This window comes from Lemur catta, chromosome 8 (genome assembly GCF_020740605.2).
Source record: "Lemur catta isolate mLemCat1 chromosome 8, mLemCat1.pri, whole genome shotgun sequence".
In the NCBI taxonomy this organism is placed as follows: Eukaryota; Metazoa; Chordata; class Mammalia; order Primates; family Lemuridae; genus Lemur; species Lemur catta.
Genome location: NC_059135.1, coordinates 30,249,727 through 30,275,271, shown reverse-complemented (window position 1 = coordinate 30,275,271; position 25,545 = coordinate 30,249,727). Strand labels below are relative to the sequence as shown.

At 42.1% G+C, this 25,545-nt stretch overlaps 1 protein-coding gene across 3 annotated transcripts in view; it reads left to right on the top strand.

Moving 5' to 3' along the window:
- CDK15 (cyclin dependent kinase 15) overlaps window positions 1-20,976 on the top strand; it is a 75,159-nt gene extending 54,183 nt beyond the window's left edge. The window contains exons 11-13 of one of the 3 annotated variants that reach the window (XM_045559719.1): window positions 4,387-4,435; window positions 10,645-10,784; window positions 20,885-20,976. In XM_045559719.1, the coding sequence (XP_045415675.1) occupies window positions 4,387-4,435; window positions 10,645-10,784; window positions 20,885-20,976 (281 nt within the window). Of the gene's footprint in view, window positions 1-4,386; window positions 4,436-10,644; window positions 10,785-18,847; window positions 19,854-20,866 lie in introns of those variants that run through there. The other 2 variants (XM_045559718.1, XM_045559720.1) reach the window with 2 other exon arrangements.
- Window positions 20,977-25,545: the final 4,569 nt, after the last annotated feature.

Sequence of the window (25,545 nt, the reverse complement as noted above, 5' to 3'; positions counted from 1 at the left end):
AAGTGGAGCAGGCAGCTGCCAAGGCATGAGTGTGTGTGTGTGTGTGTGTGTGTGTGTGTGTGTGTGTGTGTGTTTGGGGTAGCGGTGAGGGGGAGGTGGGAGAAAAAGCTACAGATTTTGGCAGTGCAGTTTTAAAGTTACCGCTTAAGATAGCAAAACAAGGCTAATGACATTATCAACTATTTAAATATATGGTATCTCAAGAATGCATTGTATCTGGGAAATTCCAGAGGTGTAGTTCAGTAGACCACAGTATAAGATAACCTTAGGGTGACTGGCAAGACTATAGTAACTAGAAAATGTTTTACCCTGAGCTGAGACTCAAAATGGTCCTGGTGATGTTTTATCAATCAATCAACAAGTCTCTATTGACTAAGGTTACCCTATTGAATCAGTTATGAAATGAGGGCTTTATTAAACATTTATGATAATGGACTATTTTTACTATGGTAGCAACAGTTCTGCCCTCGTTTTAATTTTACTCCTTTTAGTTTGGAAATTTAAATGTTCTGCTTTATTTAGTTTTCTTTTGCAACTTACTTGGCTTTTCCTGCCTCAAATTCCAACTGAACTCAAATGAGAACTCTTTTAAAGAGAACTGCAGAGGGAGGAGATGAGGAAAAATCTGGTCTAATGATGTACTATCATCTTTGGAAGGAGAAGGGAAACAAGCTACCTCCAGACCTATTATTTTCAGAGGCTATTGAAGCCAGAGAAACGGGCTCCTCTTGAAATGGTGCTGTGTAAAATGCCTATCTGTTTGTGGATCATTCTCTCACTGATCACTTACAGCTTAACTACTGGGAAAAAATCAATGAGAGAGGCAAGGTCATTCGGCATCAGGTTATCTGCCTGAGTGGGAGGGTAGGCCACAAATAGGTACTGGGCTTTGCTTCTGCCCCGTAGCTGCTCCCTGACTGACCCTGGACACATCAATCCCTCTATCTCAGCTATTATAGCTACAGCATAGATGTGGGAAGGCAGCACAATCTGTCTACACAGAACGCGAACCCTCAAGTACAAGATGTTGTCACTCCTGGGGTCCTGGGGCAACTCTGATAAGTCACCCTTCTCTGGTAGAATTTATAAGAACTGAGTTTTCCCTTGTCATGCTTCTTCTTTCACGTCCTTGAGCAACATATTAAGTACATGTCAGACACTGTGTTCTGCAATTTTAATATACACTGATTAGTTTTATATACATGATTCATTTGGAAGGACAACCACCTCACTTGAGTTGTTACAGATGAGGAAATGAGCCTCAGAAAAGTGTGTGTCGAGTTGCTGGTGAGTGGTAGACCCTGCCCTCTCTGCGAGACCAGCAGTCCTCTGTCTTAGCTCCTCACTAGAAACATCTGGAGACCATTAAAGACATAACAGTACAACACCCAACCAATGCTGGGGCCCTCCCCAGACTAGCTGAATCAGACTCCAGGGCCTCCTTTCTTCTAAAAGCTCCCCGGGTGATGCTAATATTCAGCTCTGCTTGAGAACCACTGTATTAGACCATGCTACCTCTCCAAAATGAGAGGTGAAAACAAGAAAAAGAAAAGAAAAGGAATGAGACTAACCCTTATTGAGCCCCTACTAAATGCCACATGCTTAATCTTGTCTAATCCTCCCAGCAGCTGGAAAATGGGTCCCCTTTTACAGATTTGGAAATTTCTCAATTAATTAACCAGAGAGGTTACGCAATTTCCCCAAAGTCTCAGAGCTCATAAGTAGCAAAAAGGAGATTTAAGCCTGGGCTTGTGTTCGTGTTACTCTACCACACGGCTAAGAAACATACCTCTGGCCCACACTGAGGACTCAAAAGAAATCAACCCAGATATAAGAACTGGAACTTGGAGCAAGTTAGAATTTCAGGAGAAAGAAACAGTTATAGAAGGTTTCCAAGGAGAACAGTAAGGCAGAAATACCTGAGAGGGGAGAGAGAAGCATGCTACATCAGATAAGGGAAAGAAACAGGGAAAAAAAAAAAGAGAGAGATAAAGAGTGAGAAAACACTTATGTTATACTTACTATCCTAATTCTCACAACTCTGTGCAGTGGGAACTATTATTATCCCCCTTCCACAGATGAGAAAACTGAGGCCCAGTGCGATTAAGCAACACCTTTAGGTCACAGCTGGTAAGTGGCATCACGTGGATTCAAAACCTGGATCCCGGGTCCAAATGCCCAAACACGCCTTGTTTACACTGACCATTACTTTTCAAAGGAAGAGAAAGAGAAAGGAAAAGCAAATAGGAGGTATTTTGTTTAGTGGTCCAACAACCTTACGTGCGTTGTTCTGTTGGATTGCTTCAGCATCCTCGTGAGATGAATACTCCAGCTTGCGTTAAGAAAACTGAGAGTCACCTTGGTCAAAGGATCTTGAGTAAGGTCTCAGCAAAACTGAAGCAGTAGAGTTAGTATTCAAACCCGAATTCAGCTAACTCCCAATCCATGTTCCACAAGAACAACACTGGAGTCAGAAATAGTATTAAATATTTAAAGGCCAAAAAACACAGCACTCAGAGCTCTCAGAAGGAAAACACAGAAAATGGGAGAGGATTGAAATGGATTTAATTATGTTGATTGGAAACTAGGATATGACTGAATGAGGAAATATTTTAATTTTGTTTGGCCAGCAAAGAACTGTAAATAGGCAGCAGAAAGTGGGGTTTGGAAATAAACATACTAAACAAATGCCAGATATTCTTATCTTTGCTGGTTATTTTGAACTTAGGAACAATTATACTGAACAGAGAGTAAATAACCTGTCTATATTAATGCAAGTGCTTCCCTAATGCCCACCTGGGACTATAAAACACCAGAAGACAGGTCCCATTTGATTGCACCTGACCTTGAAAACTCACTGAAATCACTTTCTTTGATCACTTCTTTCACTCTATAACTCTTAGGACTATAAATTCAATTTTTAATTGAAATTACTTTTGAAATTATGCAATAATACTGTATACGCTTTTATTAAAAGAAAGTTTGAGAAAATAGGCATAAAAATAAAAAAAGGTAACCCCTTATAACCACTATCACTAGCTAGTTAGTGAGTAGTCTTCCAGGTCTTTCTATGCACATGCCAACATAAATGTCAGTATTATCAAAATAATTTTTTGCCCAACTATGATTAAATTCTTTGTTGTGATAAAGTCTTCCGTATTCTGTTCATATAGGAGTTAGAGGAAGATATTTTTTAAAACCAAAATTCTTACAGTTCAGGCCTAAAAAAAAGTATAAGGCAGAAATATCATTTTAAATGAGAGTTGAAATATTCTTTTCTCAATTTGGAGTGAGAAAAGAAGGATTTTGCACCCCCTCAAAACTCCTCTTATGGCCGTACGTAGAATCAGCATTCAATTAGTAATTCTACAATGAAGGAGAAATTGTCCCCTTTCAGGGTAGTTTTAGTTTGTGTTAAATAGTGTCAAGAATAATAGAAACACACATATCCAAAGGTAAATGTTATGAAGTACTCCAAAGAAAATAACAAACTTTTATTATCACCTATTTTGGACTATTCAAGCCACAATTCACTTGCATTTTTACTGCAAATGACATATAAAATTAGCTCCCCTCACTTTTTACCATTTTTGAGTCTTTGAGACTTTGCCTCATCATTTGTCACATTTCATGCATGTATATTCTGTTCTCCCAAATGAATTATAAGCTCTGCAAGCAAAGGAAGGTTTCTTTTGATTTCTTCTGTATTTTCCCCAGCATCTGGCACATGCTCTGCACACAGTACATGTTAAATAAATGTTCATTGACCTTACTGAATATTTTGACTATATTAGTTTGCTAGGGCTGCTATAACAAAGTATCACAGACTCAGTGGCTTAGACAACAGAAATTTATAGTCTCACAGTTCTGGAGGCTGGGAAGTCTGAAATTGAAGTGTCAGCAGGGTTGGTTCCTTCCAAGGGCTGCAAGGGAAAGTTTGTCCCAGAGCTCGCTGGTAGGTGGCCGTGTTCTCCTGCTGTCTCTTCACGTCATCTTCCCTGCCGCATGACCTCTTTGTCCAAAATTTCCCTTTTTATGAGTATACAAGTCAAATTGGATTAGGGCCCACCCTATATGACTTCATCTTAACTAACTATATCTGCAACAACCCTATTTCCATATAAGGTCAGATGCTGAGGTACTTGGGGTTAGGACTTCAAGATATGAATTTGGGTGGCACACGATTAAACCCATAATACTGATCTTTCACCAAATCATAAAAATTCAGAGGGAAAAGAGGCTTTAAAAATCATTAGTTAGCCTACACGATAACCTGAACCTCCTTTACCCCAAGCCAAGAAGAGCTTTCAGAATTTTAACCATATTTTTGGCAACAAGATTTTAGGGTTGTTTTTGTTTTTTAATGCTTGTCTGTGTTCTTTCCAGAATGGTTCCCGCTGCCGAAGCCTCAAAGCCTTCAGATTGTCTGGAACAGGTGAGCACTGGCCTGGGAAGTCATCTTTAAACAGGTTAAGGAGACAGTTCCCTGGACCTCAGTCCCTGAACAACAGCCCCTGAGCACCTCCATCTGGGGCCCAAAGCCCCAGGAAGATGCCTCTTGGAGAGCCAGCCCCCTGCAAGTCTGTTAGTTTTTCTCTATGAACCATTTTACTTTCAGTGAGTTTGGTCATTAAAATTGTTTTGTGTCCCTCAGCCATGCCCCAGGCCCTGAGAACGAGGGAATGTTGGCCTGCAAGAAAACCTAGTGGGTTTATTATTCTCTGACACAGAGAAACCAACTAACATCATTGAGTGGCTATTTGGGGGGGTGGGGGAGCTTGATTCATGGAGGTCATGCTTTCCCAGGCCCTCTCTACGCAGTCTCGGCTCAGACCAGGGCAGACTTTTATTACCAGCTTTCAACAAATCCCTAGTTTCTTTTGCAAAGTAAAACAGATAATAGAGACATTCCGGGAATAGTTAGCTAACTAAGCTGTGCCAGGCAACCTCGGGGCTCAGAAGAACTCAGTGTTTTCGGACAATGACCAATTACAATAACCAGTATTATTTGATCTGAGAGTAATTAGCCGAGCCTCTGTTCTTTTTGCTTCAGTGAGGAGGCAAAAAGGGCAGTGAGGAAAACATCAGAGACAGGGGAAACGAGCTCAAATGTCAAAGAAAAACACACTCGCGCAGGTGGGGAGACGTGGAAGAGTTTCACCGGCCAAGATCCTAACTGAACATTTGAACGTTGTTCCTTCCTGAAAATGTGGTGTAGTTTAACTTAACCAAATGTCGTCTGATTCCTCCATACTTACTGTTCATATGCTTTAAGCAGTCTCCACGTGGAGTGAATACCAGGGTACAAAGAGTGAACTAGGTCAGGAACATGGAACTACACACTAGCAAAGGATCTTTTATGGGGAGGGACAGGTCACCCAGGATGCCCGCACACTCCACTCTTATTTTCACAAGCACTGATATAACCCAAAACTCCCCATTATTTTGGAGACAGGTTCCAGGGAACTGCTCTTTATCATTTCATTCAAGATGTGCGAACTCTCTCTTGCCAACATGGTCTGGCTCCCTAACCCGTAGCTAGAGATATGTGGATTTTAGCGCTGCTCTGTGGCTTTCATTTCATTATTGGTTTCCAAAATAAATGGCAACTCCAAATCTGCAAACCACCTTAATACTGACCACAGCTCCTGTGGTGAGTATTATAGGACAATTTCTCTGATGTTTCTTCCTGGTGTTGGCTGTATTTCTTATTGTGGACATCTGCTTTACCATGTCCTAAACTGAGAACATTAAAAAAGTGCCTATTCTATCCCTGCCCCTTTCCTCTTCCTATGGATCTGGAGGGAAAAAAAAACAATCCAGTTGGGCTCATGGTGACCAGCCTGTCCTACACCTTGGAGGTCAATGGCAGCACTGCGTATGGCAGATTTTTATACTCAGAGCCAGGCTGTGCTAGGAAATCAAAACTGTCATCTCAGACCTCTGAGAAAACCAGACTTTAGGTATGTGTAGTGATGGGTTAGTAGATGGTGTTTTACATAACCACAAAGCTTGATTTTCATTTTTTCTTATTGTTTGTATTTCTATTCTGAACTTTTAAAATTAAAGGTAGAAGTCCTGGCACCTAGACCATCTTTTAGGATCTATACACAATCTTAATTCTTTTTATGACTTTTATAAGCAATGGGTGCTGTGGTAATTTAGGTTGGCTGGAACGAATTTATTATCCTTGCACCAGGGGTGGGCATTCTCCTAGGCTGCTGGTGGAAATGGGAATTGGTGCTTTTAGCTGACAATAGAAGTCAAATATTAATACTTTAACATGTTGTACACCCTTCAACCTAGGAATTTTAATTCTAAGAATTTATCCTAAGGATATAATTGCACAAGTACATGAAAATTTCTCTCTGAGGATATTTGTTATAGAATGATTTTAATAGTACTACCCCATCCCAACAAAAAAGGAACCAACTCAGATAAGAGACTGGCTATATAAAATATGGTATGCCCACATAATAAGATGCTATGCAGCCAGTAAAATTATGTTTCAGAAGGCTATTCAAAGTCATGGGAAGATGATCAAGTTAGTCAAGTAGAAAAGTATGTTATAACTACTACATAGTTATATGATATGATCCCATTTTTTCTTTTCTTTTCTTTTTTTTTTTTTTTTTTGAGACAGAGTCCCGCTGTGTTGCCCGGGCTACAGTGAGTGCCATGGCGTCAGCCTAGCTCACAGCAACCTCAAACTCCTGGGCTTAAGCGATCCTACTGCCTCAGCCTCCCCAGTAGCTGGGACTACAGGCATGCACCACCATGCCCGGCTAATTTTTTCTATATATATATTTTAGTTGGCCAGCTAATTTGTTTCTATTTTTAGTAGAGACGGGGTCTCGCTCTTGCTGAGGCTGGTCTTGAACTCTTGACCTCAAGCAATCCACCTGCCACGGCCTCCCAGAGTGCTAGGATTACAGGCGTGAGCCACCGCGCCCGGCCCCCATTTTTTCTTGTTAAACAAAAAACATATCTGTGTAAAAATAAAGGACTGAAGGAAAAAAATGAACAGTAAAGCAATGGTGATTATGTTTGAGTGAAGGAGATTATGTCAGAGTGACGAAATAGTTTTAATTTTCCTTCTCTGCATTTCTAGGTGTTCTAGAATAAGTATGTATTATTTTGACAATGGAACACTTCTCACTTGTTGAAATGTTACCAGAAGGAATGGTTTATCACAGGATTTTTTGTCTTTAATAACAGACTCTCATTAATTGGGTGGATGGGTCTCCCTAACTCTGCAAGACATTCCTGGGGTGTTCAGTGGTTAACATCACAAGCCTAACAATATTCATTAACATTTAGCCTATATGGAAAGGTGCTAGTAGGCAAATTAGCACTTGTGATGTTCATTTTTCATACCAACTTCCATTTCTAAAGTAGAGGGTGAAACCAGTGGAGAATTATTCCAGGAGGCGTTAGAGGCAGTGGCAAAGTGTAGAAATGTGACAATAAAGGCAACGGGTAGCGAGCAAGGCTGCGGGTAGCAGGACGAAGCAGAATGATATAAACATGGAAGGTGTCGATAAATCAACATTCATGCCCAAAGAAGCAACATTAGTATTCCTCAGACCTCTTTTCTCAGCTCCCCAATAACAGTGTGATATGCGGTAGCAAGGCAGTGATCACTGGGGCACTTGCCAAAGGCCCAGATCCAGTGGTCCTACTACCAGGGCTGCCAGGGAAGGCTTATGTCCAGGAGGTGTGGAGGTGGCTTATACAGGGAACACCAAACTTGGCTCACTGGTAGAGGAGACTTCATCTGTCTACTTTGTCTTGGTCACCACCTCTGCCAGCTGAGGAGAAGGAAAAGTGGTGTGTGACAGTCATAGTTCAGAGGCTGTGAGGTTGGAGCAAATCTGGAAACTGCTAGAAGCCCTGATGCAACCGTGTGGGAAGGATGAGGGGAGTCTCTGTTAGTTGAAGTGGAAAGTCCTAAAAAAGAAGTCTTTATGTCACTGATCGCTACCTACTCTTCTTTCTTTCATTTGTCTAGTTTAAAAAAATGGCCTGTTCTTTTAAGAAAAGGGGCTCCCCTAAGGCCCTCCAAAGCTCCGTCAGCCTTTCCTGGTTTCCCCAGACACTCTACATAAACATAGTCTAAATAGCAACAGTATGCCTGCCGTGCTAACACAAGTGTGACACAGGTCCCTGGCCTTCTCTGTCGAATCAGATTGCAGCACCTAAGCCCCCACTGCAGGGCAGGTCTGGAGCCACCACTGTTCTGCGCAGTGGGGTGAGGGAGTATGCGGAGAGAACAAGTCACTGATTGGGGTGGGGAGGGTCATCGCTCCACACCACCACCACCACCTACCCACTGCCCCCTCCACACACCGGAGATTCATACTTAACCAGAAAGCCTGAAGGCTGCAGAAAGTAGATTCAGGCCCCAATTTTGGCACACAACCCACCCCACCACCCAATAGTGTGGGTGGACCAGCTAAAAATGTTCTCATGAGATTTTCCCTGAATCTCCTTCCAGACTGTTACCAGGCTCACTAATAGTGATTTGTACCCCCAAAACCTCTATTTCATGGGCCTAAAAAACCTCTGCCTGGACAGGATATCCTGGATGGAGAATATACCTGCCTGTCCTTCTTCAGGCCACAGGTAATGAGCAGGCCTCCCCACTGGATTCCTTTCTCTCCTAACTGGCCTGGAAATTTGCAAGGACTGGGGGTTTGCAAATTTCCTTTCTATCTTGTCTATGAAGCAATTATTCCTGAGTTTTAGGGTAGTTGTCTGTTTGCAGAAACCATTTTATGTCATGGGAATCAGATACCTGAAAGTTTCTTATGCAAATATCATGTAAAAATTAGGCAAATTACTATTCTGGGCCAGGACTTCCAGCATCCCTGCATCATGGCACCTGGAAGGGAAAGAATATCTTGCTCTTTCTTGCTTTAAGCAAGTCTGTGTACTTGACATTAAGTAAGCCCATCTATTTTTGCTTAATTGGGGATTTGCTAAGGTATTTCATGGCCATGCAACTTAATTCTGAAAGTCAGACCTCGGCCCTGTGGTTAATTGCCTTCTGGGATCTGTACAGCTTTCCCTCTTGCGGTTTTCCACTTGTCAGCGTATCTGTGGGTTGTAGAGATGGGTGCACTTAAATGATTGGCACTAGGTTGGCAAAGACCTTTAAACATTGTAAGTAAATAGGAAACATGGAGACTCACAAACCACCCTCCCCGGCTTCTTATCAGGCCCCTCTCCCTTTCTTTGTCCTGGGCCAGACAACCATCCTTGATTCCCTTCTTTAAAACTCACTCTTCTCTCTCCCAGCCCAGGGTCCCTCTGTTGGCAATGCCTGCCCCTTGCCTGCCCCCAAGTCTTCAGCTCTGAGCTCACAGGCTACTTCCTCAAGAAAGCCTTCCCTGACCACCTCCTGCTGCCATTCCAGGTCAGCCATCAGGGCTGTCTTAGTTCAGGCTGCTATAATAAAAGACCTTAGACTGGGTAATTTATAATCCAATGCAAATTTATTTCTCACAGTTCTGGAGCCTGGGAAGTCCAAGATTAAGGTGCAAGCAGATTGGGTGTCCGGTGAGAGCTCTCTGATTTGCAGATGGTGCCTTCTTAACTGTGTCCTCACTGGGCAGAAAGGGCAAAAGAGCCCCCTCAAGCCTCTTTTTTGAAGGCACTAATCCCATTCATGTGGCCTCCACCCTCATAACCTAATTGCTTCCCAAACGCCCCACCTCCTAATACCATCACTTTGGTGATTAAGTTTTTTTTTTTTTTTTTATTTCAGCTCATCATGGGGGTACATGGTGATTAAGTTTCAACGTAGGAATGTTGGAGGGACACAGATGTTCAGACCACAATAGGGGCCATCTCTTCACAGTTGTACTTACATACTTGTGTGATAAGTTGATGAGTGACTGTCTCCTCTACTAGACTAAGCTGCCAGAAGACAGAGTCTTGCTCTGTATCTCCCAGAGCCAACCACCTACTAGCACATAGTAGTTGCTCAATAAATGGATTTGCTAATCTCCAAATATATAATTCAATATGAGGTCAGCTCGAGGACTTGTCTTTACTATGATTTGGACACTTAATTGTCTTTCTTCCTCTGCTCCACTTCAGGGGAACCAAGAGAGCTTCTTAACTAATAACTCTGGGGGCTGAGCTTCAGAAATGCTATAAATAAGCATATTTTCTGCCTAACTTCACCCTCCAGAATCACCTTTCTCCCTCTCCCTGCCCAGGATTCTGTGCTTGCCACCCCTGGAGTCCAGAGACCGGAACATTTTCAATCAGGCTTTTCTGCTTGGTTGGGGCTCCTGTGTCCCTCCAAGAAGTATCCTTAATGATATATTTCTGCTTCTATAATAGTACTTCTGTGCCTTTTATGTGTTCACAATCCCCAGAGACGCAGTGGAGGGCAGGGGAGCTGAGTGGTAGAATACCGAGAGTTTTCTCCTTCATGTTAAGTAACAGCAGGGGTGAGCATATTTGTATGGGGGTTATTTTCCCACTTGCCATCAACTTTAGTAATTCCCAGGAAAATGCCAGTTAAAACATTCTTCTAAGTCGAGCTATCTCCTTTACTTTTTGCTTTTCTCCCTTTATTTTTTCAGAAGGGAGGCTGCTGGAGAAACACATTTTTCTCTCCCACTTTTCCAGGCTGGGCAGAGTTCCTGAAGCTGAAGACCTGGCCTCGCAAATGCTGAGAGGCTTTCCCCGAGACCGCGTCTCTGCCCAGGAGGCACTTGTGCACGATTACTTCAGCGCCCTGCCGTCGCAGCTGCACCAGCTTCCTGATGGTGAGTGTGTGTGTGTGTGTGTGTGTGTGTGTGTGTGTGTGTGTGTGTGTACATGTGTGCTAAGTCTTGGTGTCATAAGTGTCTTCTCTCAACACTGGAGAATCAGAGCGTTTGCACCCAGGAGTGAAGTTAGAGATTGATTTGCCTGGGAGAAGCAAGATGGGACCCAGTCTTGCCTGAGTTTTGCATGAGAGTCTCTCAAACTCTAAAGCACTGGTGGGAAGAGGTGACAAGGACCTCCTTGTAATGATCTGATCATTTCACATATCCACACTTACACTTAGAAATGGGATGAGGTGAAAGTTGCCTCTGGGCTGTTTGCTTTAGCTACCATCTGCTAGGAGAAGCAAAACCGAAGTTTCTAACAAGGCCCTTCTCTCTTTCTGTGGAGGGTAAGATGATCGGTGACATGGATATGTCATGAGAGGAGAGCTGGGCCCTCCGTGATTGGTAACATGATGCTGCAGAAGGAAGCGCCGCCGAGGTGGGGCACTGGGGGAGGGCAGCGTCCCCCAGGCTGGACACCACTGGAAACACAAGTTACCCTGAAATCAGCCTTTGCTGCCTGGGCCTGAAGTCATCCTCCAAATCTGAAATATGCTGAGGGATCATGCGGTCAAAGCTCTCCTTGTGTTTCTAGAACACAGACAGGAAAGGCTACAGGAGGGTGTGGGCAGTGTGGTCATGGGAAGACTGTCCTTACGTGGAGCTTCTGCAAAAACATCCACCATTCAACCGAAAATAGTTTTTAGAAGTCCTAAGCCGGAGGAAAAAAAGCTAAGGAGGAGGGCCTAAGGGCTCGGCCTGGGAAGAGGGGACTGGGAGAGGGTGGGGGAATGGGGCTGGGACACAGTGGGGTGAGGACAGGACCAGGGCCAGGAGCTACTGTCCCGGAGGCGTAGACACAGTCTGGCTGACCTGGAAGGGTTTGGATCTAGGACGCTGTCCTGCAGCAGGGCAAAGCTCTTGGTTTAGGACTTGTTGAGGTATTTTATTATTAAAGTGAGTCATTTAGAATCTCCAAAAATAACCATAGTCGTACAACTGGGGTTAATGTCTTACTTAACCCTGTAAGAAGAGTCAGTCATTAGTATTTATTAACTTGCCGTTAAGTGTCAAGAACTTATTAAGTGCTATAAAAAGTTGAGGAAAACAAGAGGCTTGTCCTTGGCCTCAAGGATCTTACGGAGTGGGAGGAAAAGAGGGTGAAGAAGAGGAAACAGGGCGCCCTCGTGCACATATCAGCACAAATCACATCCAAGCAGCCAAAATCTGTGTGTAATCAACTGCAGATGTGCAGAGACCACGTGGAAGAACTAGAGTGAGATGGATTGGACTAGAGGTGACCCTGAAGTAGACTTTGGAAACTGGGAGGGACACGCTTTGGCATGTGGGTAGGACAAAAGAGGCTGTGGGCCACCCTACAATTCTCACTCCCTCCCTTGTACCTCTGCCCCTTTTCAGCCGCACCACCCACCTTCCCAGCCCAGTCCCCCCCTCCCGGGCCGACGCCCTGCACCCTTCCTTCTTGGCTTTCTCCTCTCAGGCTTGGGACTTCAAAGTCTCCCACTTCATGCAAGTGTACACACTTGAGTGTGCACACACACACACACACACTCCCTTCTCTTCACTTAAACTTCCCCATTGGCCCTCCTCCTCCAGGGTCTGTTATGCTACATACTGAGAATCACTGTGAATCTTCAAAGTTTTCTCTAGGCACCAGCTCTTGCCTGACGAAAGGTAATTAGAAAGAAATAATCAACTGTCCAAACCAATGTGTTGTTAGAAACTTGAGTTTTGGTTCTTCCTAGCTGATCCAAGGCAAAGCCACCAACAGAGGAGCTCCGGTGCACGTATGTCTGGGGGTGTGTGTGTGTCTGTGTGTGCGCGGGTGTGAGGGAGAACGATCTGTATTCCTTCTCTGTTCACCCAGTCACAGAGCCCAAACCTACTTTGACACTTTTAGAAAAATGAAAAGATGGAATCTTGCAGGAGCCTGCCTGCACTGGGGGGAGACGAGGAGTGCTCACAGCAGGAGGGAAGTTGACTTTTCTTTATACATATAGGGGTTTTTCCATGCAGAGTTTAAATTATGCCTGATAAAAGGAGTTTCGTGGATGTTTCAGTTCTTTCAAATTCTCCTGGCTTCCTCCCAATTAAATGAGGTTTGTCAAAGCCACAGGGCTCTGCTGCTGCTGCCTCGGCGGACAAGCACTTCCTGCAGCGACATCTCGAATCCCCGAGGGAGAAGATGAAAGGGCCGGCGCCAAGAGACGGGGAAGGGGGGGACTGGGTGTGTGTGTGCCTGTATATGTGTGTGTGCCTGCGCACGCATGTGCACACGCCTGTGTATGTGGGGGCTGGGAGCTGGGGCGTAGAAATACTTATAGAAACAGACTGACAGTTAAGACAAGGAAGAGTAGACAGGAAAAGGAAATCTACCAGGGAAGAAAAACAGAGGAAGAGATAGAAGCATCTGGGGCCAGTCTGTGCACCTTCACGACAGTGGCCCTCATCAGGGGCACATCGCTACTAAGGGATGCATTCCCTCGGCCTGGCAGTGCCAACCTCATCTCTCATTGCCGCTGGCAATGAGCTTTTATTAAAAGCCTCCTTTGCAGACTGAGAGCACCAGTGGGTAATCACAGTCCCCAACCTGCAGGGACATAGAATCTCCATCCCAGAGGAGGGCTGCCCCAGACATGCGAATTGTGCAAAAATAAGACATGCTCCTATGAGTGATATGTAAGGAGAGTTTCTCTACCATAATTATGCAAGAAATTTTGCTCTCTGGTGGCATTTGAGTGTGGAATCATTTAGAGGCTTATATTTATATCATTTTATTATTCTGGTTTTATTCTGGTTGCAGGATAACAGAGTTGTCACTTTAAAATATATTCTGTTTCCCCTTTGATCTGGAAGATGCCACCTCTTATTGTCTGCCTTGTGAAGAAGACAATTGAAGCATAAAACCTGTGACTGGGAAATGTGTGGAGAGTGGAAGGACAGCCTAAATCCCAGGGGAAGAGTGGTATAGAAATTCCCCACAAAATGCAAGAATTGCCCCCGTCCATCTGTGTCTATTTTCATGAAGCTGAGAAGTCCTGAACAGCATTTTCCCTAGGTTGTGGCAGTAAACCTAGAGCCAGAGGCAATTTATCAGGGGGTTATTTGCCATGAAAACCAGGAATTCCAGGATTAGTTCCCTTTTGGAGAGCCCTCCTAAGTGGAAAACTGTGAATATTAGAATGGCAAGCATGTGGGAACTTCTGCCAAGTTCTGACATTTTCCCTTATTGACTCGTGAACACCTGAAGAAACACTTGTTGAAGGAGAAATTATTGGTAGTCCCTCTCAAAACATGCCCAACAGCAAGCTAATTGCTTTTGCAGATGGCCAGGGAGCGGTTCTTCCCACTCAGACACCGGCTTACGGCCACACTTGTGGTCCTCATGGCTGAGCCAGCAGTGCAGGACGTCAGCTGGGGCAGCTAGGACCTAAAATTAGGCCCTTGGCAACTCTCTAATCTTAGCTGCAGGTTCAGCTTCTTCGTTTAATTCCCTTTGCCCTCAGCATGAACTTGGGCTCTGGGAAAGGAACACTGTTTAATGATTTGGGGGTGGGGGGAGTAGAAAATCATTAAGCTGCCCCTTCTAGAAACTGGCTCCACTCCGTTCATGCAGGAAGCCTTACAAATGTTACCCTTGGAAAGTTAAGACTGATTTTGGAACCTAGCCATTTTGAACTACAGACACTGATCCAGAAAAGTATTTTTTATCTGGGCAGTAAATGCCACGTGATTTAAGAGTCTGGTCCTTAAGCCATGGTCCTTGATCGTCAGGACATCAAAGGCAGTCTTTCTCTCTCTCTCTCCCTCTCTCTCTCTCTCTCTCTTTCTCTCTGGGTTGGTCTAATTTTGCAAGCCAAATCTCATGCTTAAGTCTCCCATTCTTCCTGGACTAAATCCCCTTCTCTTTTAAAACAGGTTTTAACATCTTTGAAAAAAAAATTTTAAATTTAAAAGCTTGCAGTTGTTTCACAACTAATTTTTCAAAAACAATGTACCATAGGCAACATTGTTACTGTATACTTATATACACATAGGGATGGAAGACGGCAGGGCATTTATACCTGTACCATTCATCATACCACCCTAATATCCATACTCTGATAGATAGGCCTCACTCATATTGCCCTATTAAAATCTGAGTAATATTTTGTTTTGCTCCCATAGAAGAACTTCAGGCCTTTTTTGAATATCATCTCCTTGTTATATTTAAAAATCCCTCTGCTATCACTGCTCCAAAACCACTTTCTAGGCAGAATTCCCTTAACCTTTTTTTATTTCCAAATATAAATTCTGTTTCTCCTACTTCTTAGTTATTTCATTGTTCCATTCTGGATCTGTTCCAATTATTCTGCATGTCTCTGAGACTATGGTGCAGCATAGACTTGGATTTCTAGCATAGTGGGAGAATTATGTTCCAGTTCATTCATTGAAGATTTATTGAGTGTCTATTAGGTGTGATATTGAAGAACAGAAAAGTGAATTGGTTGTGGACCCTGTCTTCAAAGTGCTTACAATCCTTAAGGAATTGAGACAAGTATATCAACAGCTGCAGATCAAGAGCACATATCAAGTGCTCCGAGTGTTCAGAGGAGGTAAAATTAACTCCAGCTATGGGGCCCAGCATGATGTTGTGAGCTGATCTTGAAAGATGATGGGTCTGAATGGTTGAGGAGGAAGGGCACCGAGGGAGAGAAATGTCTTCCTCCTCTTAATACTGTGTAAGATCATACTGAAATTTTTTCTTTTTAATATCAGTGGGTGATCTTAACTCATTTATCATGGTAGTTTTATTCCTTATAATTGTATGTCCTCTTGCAACAATTTAAACATTCTTTAACCTGTACTAATGAAGTTTAGTTTAGCTCTTTGTAAGCTTCCACATGATTGCAAACCTATTCTGTTTGTTGTTTTTATTGTCTAGTCTATTCAAAGTTTAACCAGACTATTTTGTCGTTCTATGAGGCCAGGTTTCAGGGGCTGGAGATGATGGGAAGGAAGGAAGGAAGATTCTCAGCCAGGTGTCTTGACTCTATGCTGCTCCTTGGAGTTTGTAACGTAACTCAGACCACTCTCTCAACCTTTAGAATCCTCCATTAATCAGTACTTGAGAAGCAAGACATTAAGAAGCCAATTTGGAAGTGACCCCTATAACACACTTCTTCACTTTCTGTGCTAAAAGTTGTCCTAACCCATCCAATACGTTAGAGGAGATGCTGGGTCGAGACATGGTTTGTGGTGTTGCATATCATTGTGATGCTGGATAAAGTCCCTCAGCCCAACCAAGCCCTTAAGTTAGTTGAATTTGTTAGCATCATGAGCTGAAACAGTCTGCGAGTAAAGATAAACCATTCAGAAAAGAATTAGAGACCCTTAGAGTGGGAAATGATCTTAAATATTTATTCCATACCTTCATTATTTAGATGAGTCACTGACACCCAGGAAAGTATAATAGTAGCTGCCTTTGATTGCACATATATGTGCTTTACATAAATTCTCATTCAATCAGTATACTAATTGGTGAGGCTGGAATTATTCTCTTCACATTAAAGCTTTTAAAATTGGAACTGAAAAAGTCTAATTGCTCAAAGTTAAACAGTTAGTAAGTGGTAGAGCCAAGATTTGACTTCAAATCAGACTCCCAAGCTACAGTCTTCCCACTATTCATTGCTCTTGCTAAAGATCACGTAGGATCTTTGTTGCAAACCCAGGATTAGAACCAAGATCGTGGTGCCCAGTCCTGTGCTCTTTCCACTGTCTCATGCACTGGGTTTATTTTAAAACCTTCCTGGGAAAGATTCCACAGGACCCCAGGTAATATGTTTAATATCTCACAACTAAGGGGACTCAGTTTTGTGTTGAATAGAGACTCATGCCCCAGTACCACTAGTCTCTTTCTCAATGCTATCTTAGCTTCTGTTCTTTTTTTTTTGTAATAATGTACACAATAACCCTTGGGTTTTAAGATTTCCTAATCAATCATAATTATTGTTTTTGTTTCACTCTATAACTCATTCAATTTTATAAAAAATGAACCAGACATCGAATGGAAAATGGGACAAAAGCATAAAATAGCAATTTATGCAAGAGGAAACAAAAAGAACATACCAACACATGGAATAAATAAACAGCTTTACTAGGGATTAAATGAATACAAATAATTATTAAATTAGTTATTTTTTCTTTATTCTAATGACTCCTAGTGTTGGTGAGATTGTGGTAAAAATGATTCTCTGCTGATAGTGTAAATTGGGGCAAGCTTTGCAAAACGTTACATCACACATATCAGGAGCCATAAAAATGGTCATATCCAGCCAGGCGCAGTGACTCATGCCTGTAATCCCGGCACTTAGGGAGGTGGCAGTGGGAGGATCGCTTGAGCCCAGGAATTGGAGACCAGCCTGGGCAACATAGCAAGACCTCATCACTACAAAAAATAAAAATACTAGCCTGGCGTGGTAGAGCATGCCTGTAATCCCAGCTACTCTGGAGGCTGAAGTAGGAGGATTGCTTGAGCCCAACAGCTTGAGGTCGCAGCGAGCTATGATGATGCCATTGCACTCCAGCCCAGGCAATAGAGTGAGACCGTGTCTCAAAAAAAAAAAGAAAGAAAGAAAGAAAAAACTGAATAGGGAAAAATCCTCCAAAACCTAGATTAATGAAAATGTTCATTACAGTATTGTCTATAATGTTTTAAAAATTATAAAATAAAAATAAAAGAAATAATTTAAATATTAAACACCAAAGAACCAACTGGACAAATGTTGGTATATTGACTCAGTACATGGTACTACTTAACCATTTTAAATGATAATTAACAGGAATAGGTAGTGTTATAGAAGTATTTATGCTACAACATGAGCTATAAGAAACTAGAACACAAAATTGCATATTATAATGTACCTGTGAAAATTAAATGTATATGAACAAAACTGAAAGGTAGTGTACAAAATAAAAATGCTCTTCTCCTTTAGGAGGATCGTAGGTCATTTGTTTTCCTTTTTCAACGTCTTCTTTGATGTTGGTGTTATATTGTCTCTATTGTTTCAAAGAATAAGTTAAAACAAAATGGTACAGGGAACCTCAACTTCTTCATCTGCATGATGGGTTAACACTGGTTTCCTTTACCCTAGATTGACAGATGTTTATTTTATAGATTTTAACTGATTGAACATAGGGGTTCCTATAAATTCAGTCCTGGGAGAATGAAGGATAGGAGGGAGAGGAAAAAATAAATAGGTACTGATTAAACTTAAAAAAGAAAGATGATCTGCTTTAATCGGAAACACATATGTACTGTGCCCCTAGTCGGAGTTTTAAGTGCACTCTGTGTTAGTTAGCAACTTCAATTAAAAGTACTGTGTGATCCTTTGGGTTTTGAAGATATGAAGCCTATACACATACACATGAGCTAAAATTACCGCGTAATCATGAGGATGTGTGCACTCTGAATAATTAAATGCACTAAGCATCTCCAGCTGATGGATTGATGCTGTGTAAGAGCAGTGCAAAAACCACGTGACAAGGGAGATTACAGGACATTTTGAAATGATAGTTTAATTTCCAAGCTTTTTTATTTTTTTGAACTTGTGCTTTCTCTTTTAGCCATTACGGGCGAAGTAAAGGAGATTTGATTATCTTGTTTCCTGTGAAAGGTTATTTAGCTCCTCAATCCCATTAAGTCACTTTCTGCACTCCAGTGCACCAAGCCTTCACCAGGTTATCAGCCCAGGAAGAGTAAATGGAGACACTAGGATCAGATTTCCAAAGGAAGGAAAGTTAAAGCAAAGTTTGAAAGGGGTGACAGCCAGCAGCCATGAGCTTAGGAACTCAATTAGACTGAAAAGACAACTATCTCATTATCTCGTTCCGAAATGATCTAAATACATAAGAATCTAAAAGTTTTAAATAAACTTGTCCTGCTGACTGTCTAGATGACTGAATTTCCCTTCTCAAAAAATTTTTAAACACCCACTTTCGTATTTATTTATTCTAAGCTCGAAGCAGCTGCGATAATTATGCTGTCAGATTCAGTAAGCTAATGAGGAGTCACCAGAGTGGAAGGTTTTGCATTTGTGAGGTTGCTGAAGGAGAGCCACTCTACAGCTTTTTCCGTTCTTTTTCTTTCTTTTTCCCCCTCCTTTTTCTTTTTCTTTTTCTATGAGTTGGGAAGGAGAGTCTGGCAGTCCACGACCAGATTGGAATCCTTTTGATTAACTCGTTGCCTTCCCAGCATGTTCTGCCAGATAATGTGTCTTTCTTTCTCTTTCTCTCTCTCTCCCTCCCTCCCTGCTTTTGAGGAGCTGCTGCTTTTGAGGGGCAAGGAAGCCTGAGGGAAATCCCAGCTTTTCATGCCACTGTCCCCAAGGCAAGAGGATCCTTCTCCCTGAGAGAAGTTCCCAAAATGGTTTGGATTTGTGTTGATTTGAGAGTAATCTGTAAAGTGCACATTCTGTTTATTTTAGCTGTTTAACTGCTTATGATATGATGAGAGCTAAAAGAAAGTAGAATATGAAATTGCATATCAGAATGTCCATGTAAAAATCTCTTATGTATATCAAGTGATACAACGACCCCCCCTTTCCAGCCTAGCCAATATGTAATTCCAAGCCCAGGAAGTTGGGACCACAGTTTACCTAGCATCTGAGGCAGAAGTCTAGGGCAAGCAAGGCAGAACCGGCACTGAAGGTTTATTTCTTCCCTTTGGGTGTGACTAGCTTCTAGCAAACAATATTATTAAGGCATTTTAGGCTTTTGGTGCAACAAAGATAGAAGCTTCTCTTTTTGTTAAATTGTGAGATATTTTGAGCAACCTGGGTTTGTGCAGATTGTAAGCACTGGAAAAGCAATGCCCAAGTGGAAGGATGCCCTGAGCAAGTTTTGTGGATGTGCTTTGGTGACAATGTGGCCGCTGCTGCCTCTTGATGTTTTTCTTAGACATCTATGCTAATACTTGTAACAATGCCTACTATTTATTGAAAATATATTGTATATCAGGAACTACACAAGGTGTTTTGCATATATTATCTTCCTTAAACTTACAATAATCTGCCAGGAAGTTTTATTTTCCCCATTTTTCAGAGAAGCCCCTTAAAATGTTCACTTTAAGGACTTGGCCCATAGCTTTTGCGTAGTAAGCACTCAGCAACAGCAGGCACTTAACAAACACAGGCACTTTTGAAAATGCCAACTGCCAGCATTCTAAACTAACCAGGTACAGGATTTGGAGGTCAAAGGTAGTATATAGATATATTTCCATATAGTTTTTTTTTAATTTGCAGAAATTGTACCTTACAGTCTATTTAAATAGGTTGCCTAATATATCTAGCAGGATTTGAAACTTGCTTAAACATATCTAGCCCAATCTAGTCACTGGGACTAAAGTCAGACTCCTTGGCATGACATCAACTCCCTTCAAATGTCTGGTTCCAACCACTTCTCCAACTTTATCTTCCAGGCTGTCTTGCTCTAACCATGCACAATTACTTGCAGTTCTCTCAAACACTTTTCTTCCTCCATGACTTCACTTACGCTGATCCCTCAGCCAGGAATATCCTTTCCGGAAGTCCTTAACTAGTAAGAGCGTAAGTCATCCTTCAAGCGTGAAAAGGCACCTGACTGGGCTTTCCCTGTGCCCCATGGTAGACTTGCAGCAAGGCGTTATCATAATCCTTTGTGTGCACCTCACTTTTGGCCCTGGTTTGTATATGTGTGTGTTTTATTCCTATTTTTATTTTATCCCTATTTTTACAGTCTTCAACACCTAGCATGATGCCTTGCCCAAGTGTTCATTTGGCAAATACACATCGAATTGAATTAAATAGGAAGCGCTTGATATCTATTAGTAGATTTAGGGAAGTGAGTCATCCGTGAGTCAGTATAAATTATTGGTAAATAAGTCTAGCTCATGTTTCCACATCTCTCTGGGTAACAAATATTACAACAGACATAAAAAAAATACTGTGAAAGAGCCCAGGGAATAATATGTTGGTGCTTTTCTCTCTTCCTCCCTACAGAAGAGTCTTTGTTTACAGTTTCGGGAGTGAGGCTAAAGCCAGAAATGTGTGACCTTTTGGTCTCCTACCGGAAAGGTCACCACACCACCCAGTTTAGCAAATGCTGGTGAAAAGAAACAGTGAGGTCACCAAGACCCTTCCAGGTAAGTGGTCCCAGCAGTGAGGTTCCTTATGGACAGAAATGAAAAGCAATTGCTGCCGAGTGGAGAGGACATTGTCCCCAGGTTTAGAGCACCTCTGTTCTGTGTCTAGCTCTTCATCCCCAACTCTAGCGTCTTCAAGCCTCCATTTCCTGAGTTGGGAAAGAGGATAACAATGTGCATCCCCTGTGTCTCGCATTCCCGGAGCAGTGGTATGGCTCCTGACACAGAACTTGCAGGCCACTGTGAGACCTCCAGCTGACACCAGTGGAATACAGGATTACAACTGACATATCATTTTCCCTCAACTAGGTAGTTCTCTCTGTCAACTGAGAGGACAAAATCGGAGGTAAGGGTGACCAAGTGTTCCAGTTTACCTGAGACCGAGGAGTTTCCTGGGATGCAGAACGTTCTGTACTAAAATTGGCACAGTCTTGGGTAAACCAGGATGGTTGGTCACCTTAGTGTTGTAAATTGCTTTCCAAGGGGATAATCTTAAGGAGGAAAGCTGCCATGGAAGATTTTCCCAAAGCTACTATACCCTTAAAGTGTTTCTGCTAGCACACACAGGAAGCCAAAAGCCACCATAGTATAGACAACCCTAGATGTCACAAGAGTACTTCCCATACTGCGCCTTCTCTGGTGGGTAGAAGGGACAGTAATCTAGATAGAGGAACCAAGGTGGAACCCATGCCACAGAGCCCACCAGCCAGCTCTTTAGGTCAGTGGTCCCCAACCTTTTTGGCACCAGGGACCAGTTTCATAGAAGACGATTTTTCCACAGACTGGGGTGGGATGGGGGGATGGTTTCAGGATGATTCAAGCACATTACATTTATTGTGTAGTCAAACCTCTCTGCTAATGATAATCTGTATTTGCAGCTGCTCCCCAGTGCTAGCATCACCGCCTCAGCTCCACCTCAGATCATCAGGCATTAGATTCTCATAAGGAGTGAGCAACCTACATCCCTCGCATGTGCAGTTTACAGTAGGGTTTGTGCCTCTATGAGAATCTAATGCCACCCCTGATCTGAAGGAGGCGGAGCCCAGGCAGTGATGCAAGCAATGGGGAGCAGCTGTAAATACAGACGAAGCTTCGCTTGCTCTCCTGCTACTCCTCTCCTGCTGTGTGGCTCAGTTCTTAACAGGTCATGGACTGGTCCCAGCCCTGGGGTTGGGGACTGCGGCTTTAGGTGACCCTGGCTATACTCAAAGCCACAAGCATTATCCTATGATTTGGCCACCCACTTGGCAACCACAGCTTGGCCATGCTTCCTAACAGAACTTCTGGGGCCTAGATGGCAATCACTGGAATACTCCCTACACCCACTCCCAATGTCACTCACATGGCTAGATTCACTCTTTGCCCTTTCTCTTGGATCACTGTCTTTGGCTGTCCCAATTAAAGGCATACACACATCAAGGACATCTGCCTCCTGGCTCTTCTAAAATCACTGTCTCCAAAGACAATGATCTTGTCTTCAAAAAACAGGGAAGTTTATAATTATAGGTGTTCCCCAGAGTATTTTATAAAATACCTGTTTGTATTTTTACAATATACATTTGGAATCGCAATTGGCAATACAATAATATGGTATTTCCCAAGGAAAGTATTTTCTAAGTGCGGGAAACGGATGAGTGTTTACTGTGTAATTATACCATTTTAAACCTACTAGTTACGAGAACAGGATGAACTTTAGCTGCATTCTGTGAAGTGCAGGGTTTGCCCTTCATAAAATCATCGAAGACACTCATGGAAATGGTCTCGGATGGTGGTGCTCCATAAGCATTATTATTATTTCTATTGTTGCTGTTATTTCATTTGAGTAAGCCAGAAGGTAGTGAGATAACCCTGCTTCTCTGATCTACAGTGACCTTCCACAAAGAATTGTTACCTGTAGACATAAATTGGTCACAATAGAAAATCAATTATATGCAGCGTGTCAAGCTTGGTGCCTGTGCCAGCAATTGAAGAAGGGAGAAGGCAGATTTTGCCTCTGTTGGAGTAATCTCATGATATCCCTAGGCCTTGGTACGAACGTAAGGAGATAAAACCAGTAGGAGATGAACCATAAGAGGGAAAAGCTAGAGCAATTAAACTGTTTAATAAATGGCTTGGGATCAGCAAAATCTGAGAGTGCTGGAGTTAAAGAGACTAAAAGCCATAATACATGGACTCTTGGGGCCTGTAAATCTTTTCCACTGAATTGAATTTATGTTAAAATATTCATTTTTCAGGAGAGTCAAAATGTAAATTGGAGTATTAGAACTTGGTAACTGGCAGCAATGCCTCAAAATTAAGACTCTTGAAAGATCTTCACAATGTCAGTTTCAGGCATGGAAAAAATGTGTACTGATGTCTACAACAGAGAAATAGAGGGGAACTAAAATTTAGTAGATACATACTATGTACCAGACACTGTAGCAGGTGCTTTACACATATTATTTCAAAGCTTGACTTGTTTTGAGTAATGGGTTGCAGCAAGTTGCAAGGGTAGTTTGTACATCTGGGGATAAATTTTTATTATTCTTAAAGCTTTCTTATTTATTATCAGGGGTAGGATTCTGCCTCTCTAACACTTTATTATCACTTTTCTATCAATATATATAATTCTGTCAATAACTTTGCAATAATGTTTAGCAGATTTTCCTGACTCAGTCTATACTCTGTTACTCATTATTTTGATTTTGTTTGCTCATTCACTTCCAGGGCTACATTTCTGCTGTTTGAGTTTTCATTTGCTTCAGCTTGCTAAGAAGCTTCAGATCTAACTCCATACTGGACCAGGTTTTTTATGCCATCATCTGTGACCTGGAGTATTTTAAATATGATGTTTAAGGCAACAGTACATAATACTTGAAGAAAAAGCAATGGAAAGTTATTTCTATTGTCATTTGCCTAGAATTTGGCAGCGATTGGCTCAAAAATTAGACACGGACTAAGAGAGTCTGAGAAGAGGACTTCTGAATAATTTCATTCATTTGGACTTCTGAATAATTTCATTCATTTCGACTTCTGAATAATTTCATTCATTTCATCATTTGATAAAGAGATCCCTGGGCCAGAGGGTTGATTTCCCAACAGGACAGATAAGAGACTGACAAATTGAAAGAATTTGGAGACAGCTGATGCTTATGGAGGCCTGCCACTCCTGTATTTACTTAACAATTTCCCCCAACAAAAGGACTTCTGCAGCAAGGAGAGGATTACTCTAAAGTTTAGAAAAGTCTCCAAGGAAGATGGTTTATTGGATAAAGTTGTCAACAAAAGGACTTGCTTACGACTATTTGTTATGATTTCCTAGGGGGCGCTTTTTCCTTCACTAACCGGATTATCAGAACACTCTTCCACTCCGCCTCACCCAGGTTTTAGGAGTTTGGATTTAGCTGCTCCTTAGAATTGAATTTCAGTCTATCTCCTTCTACTAAATCTTAATTGTCTGTGATGATGGCAAAAACGATGAGAAATCTAAGCTCTGATTTGATGGTGGAGATACTGCATACATCAGAGCAAAGAGTTCCAAAGATGTAATTCAAGCCCTGTTGCACCATCAGACACACATGCACACGCACACACTCAGAACCCTTGAGTAAATGAGAGACCTGTCTGGGCTAACACATGTATCAATTTATACAATGACCCCTTCTAAAAGAAGCCAGGAAAACTCAAATTACTTCTGTCTAGGGATCATCTCAGGAAATGTAGTAGCCTAGAAACCGGAGACCTCTGTATATCCTTTGGAAGAACAAGGAGGAACTAATTAAGAGAGAATTAAAAAATAGTAACTATCCACCCTAATGTCTGAGATGGAAGAAGGAAAAACACACACAGGGAGCCCAAAGAAATCTGCCTTAATGAGTATTTGATTTTAGCGAGGCATTTGACAAAGCCTGTCCAGATATACCTGAAAGATGAAACAGCGTGGGCTGGATGATGGAGCAGACATGTGTGCTCAAAGAACAATGGTTATTCAACCTAGAGAAAGGCCGCTAGTAGTGTGGTACAAGGTTCAGTCTCAAGTCCTATTGTGGTCAAATATTTTTATTAATCACTAGAATAAATCAGAGAAGGTACACAATCTATTCATATAACTCATTGAAGTACTATTATTATTGATTTATTATTTCTATTTTACAAAAGAGGAAACTGAGGCTCAGCAAAGTTCAATAACTCCTTCAGAGTAGTGTGCCAGAGTTAAGATGCAAACCTCAGGTCGGGCTGTCTCCAACATCTGTGATCTTCCAGAATATATGTCTTGGAGAGCCAGCTGCTATTTAGCATTGGATTGTGATTCAAAAGACAGACCTTCCTTGCTAGAAGCTAATGAGCAAGAAGCCAGAGCAACACTTAGTCCAATCAGATTTCATCCGATTTAAATTCTTACACTTTGGGCTACAACTGAAGTAAGACTGACTTAGTGGAAGTTAGCACTTTGCAGTACAATATGAATGAATAGTGTAATCTGGCTGTGCCCCAAAAGATAATACTAATACTTTTAGGCTGCATAAATGAAGGAATAGGATGATGCCCCAGAGAAAG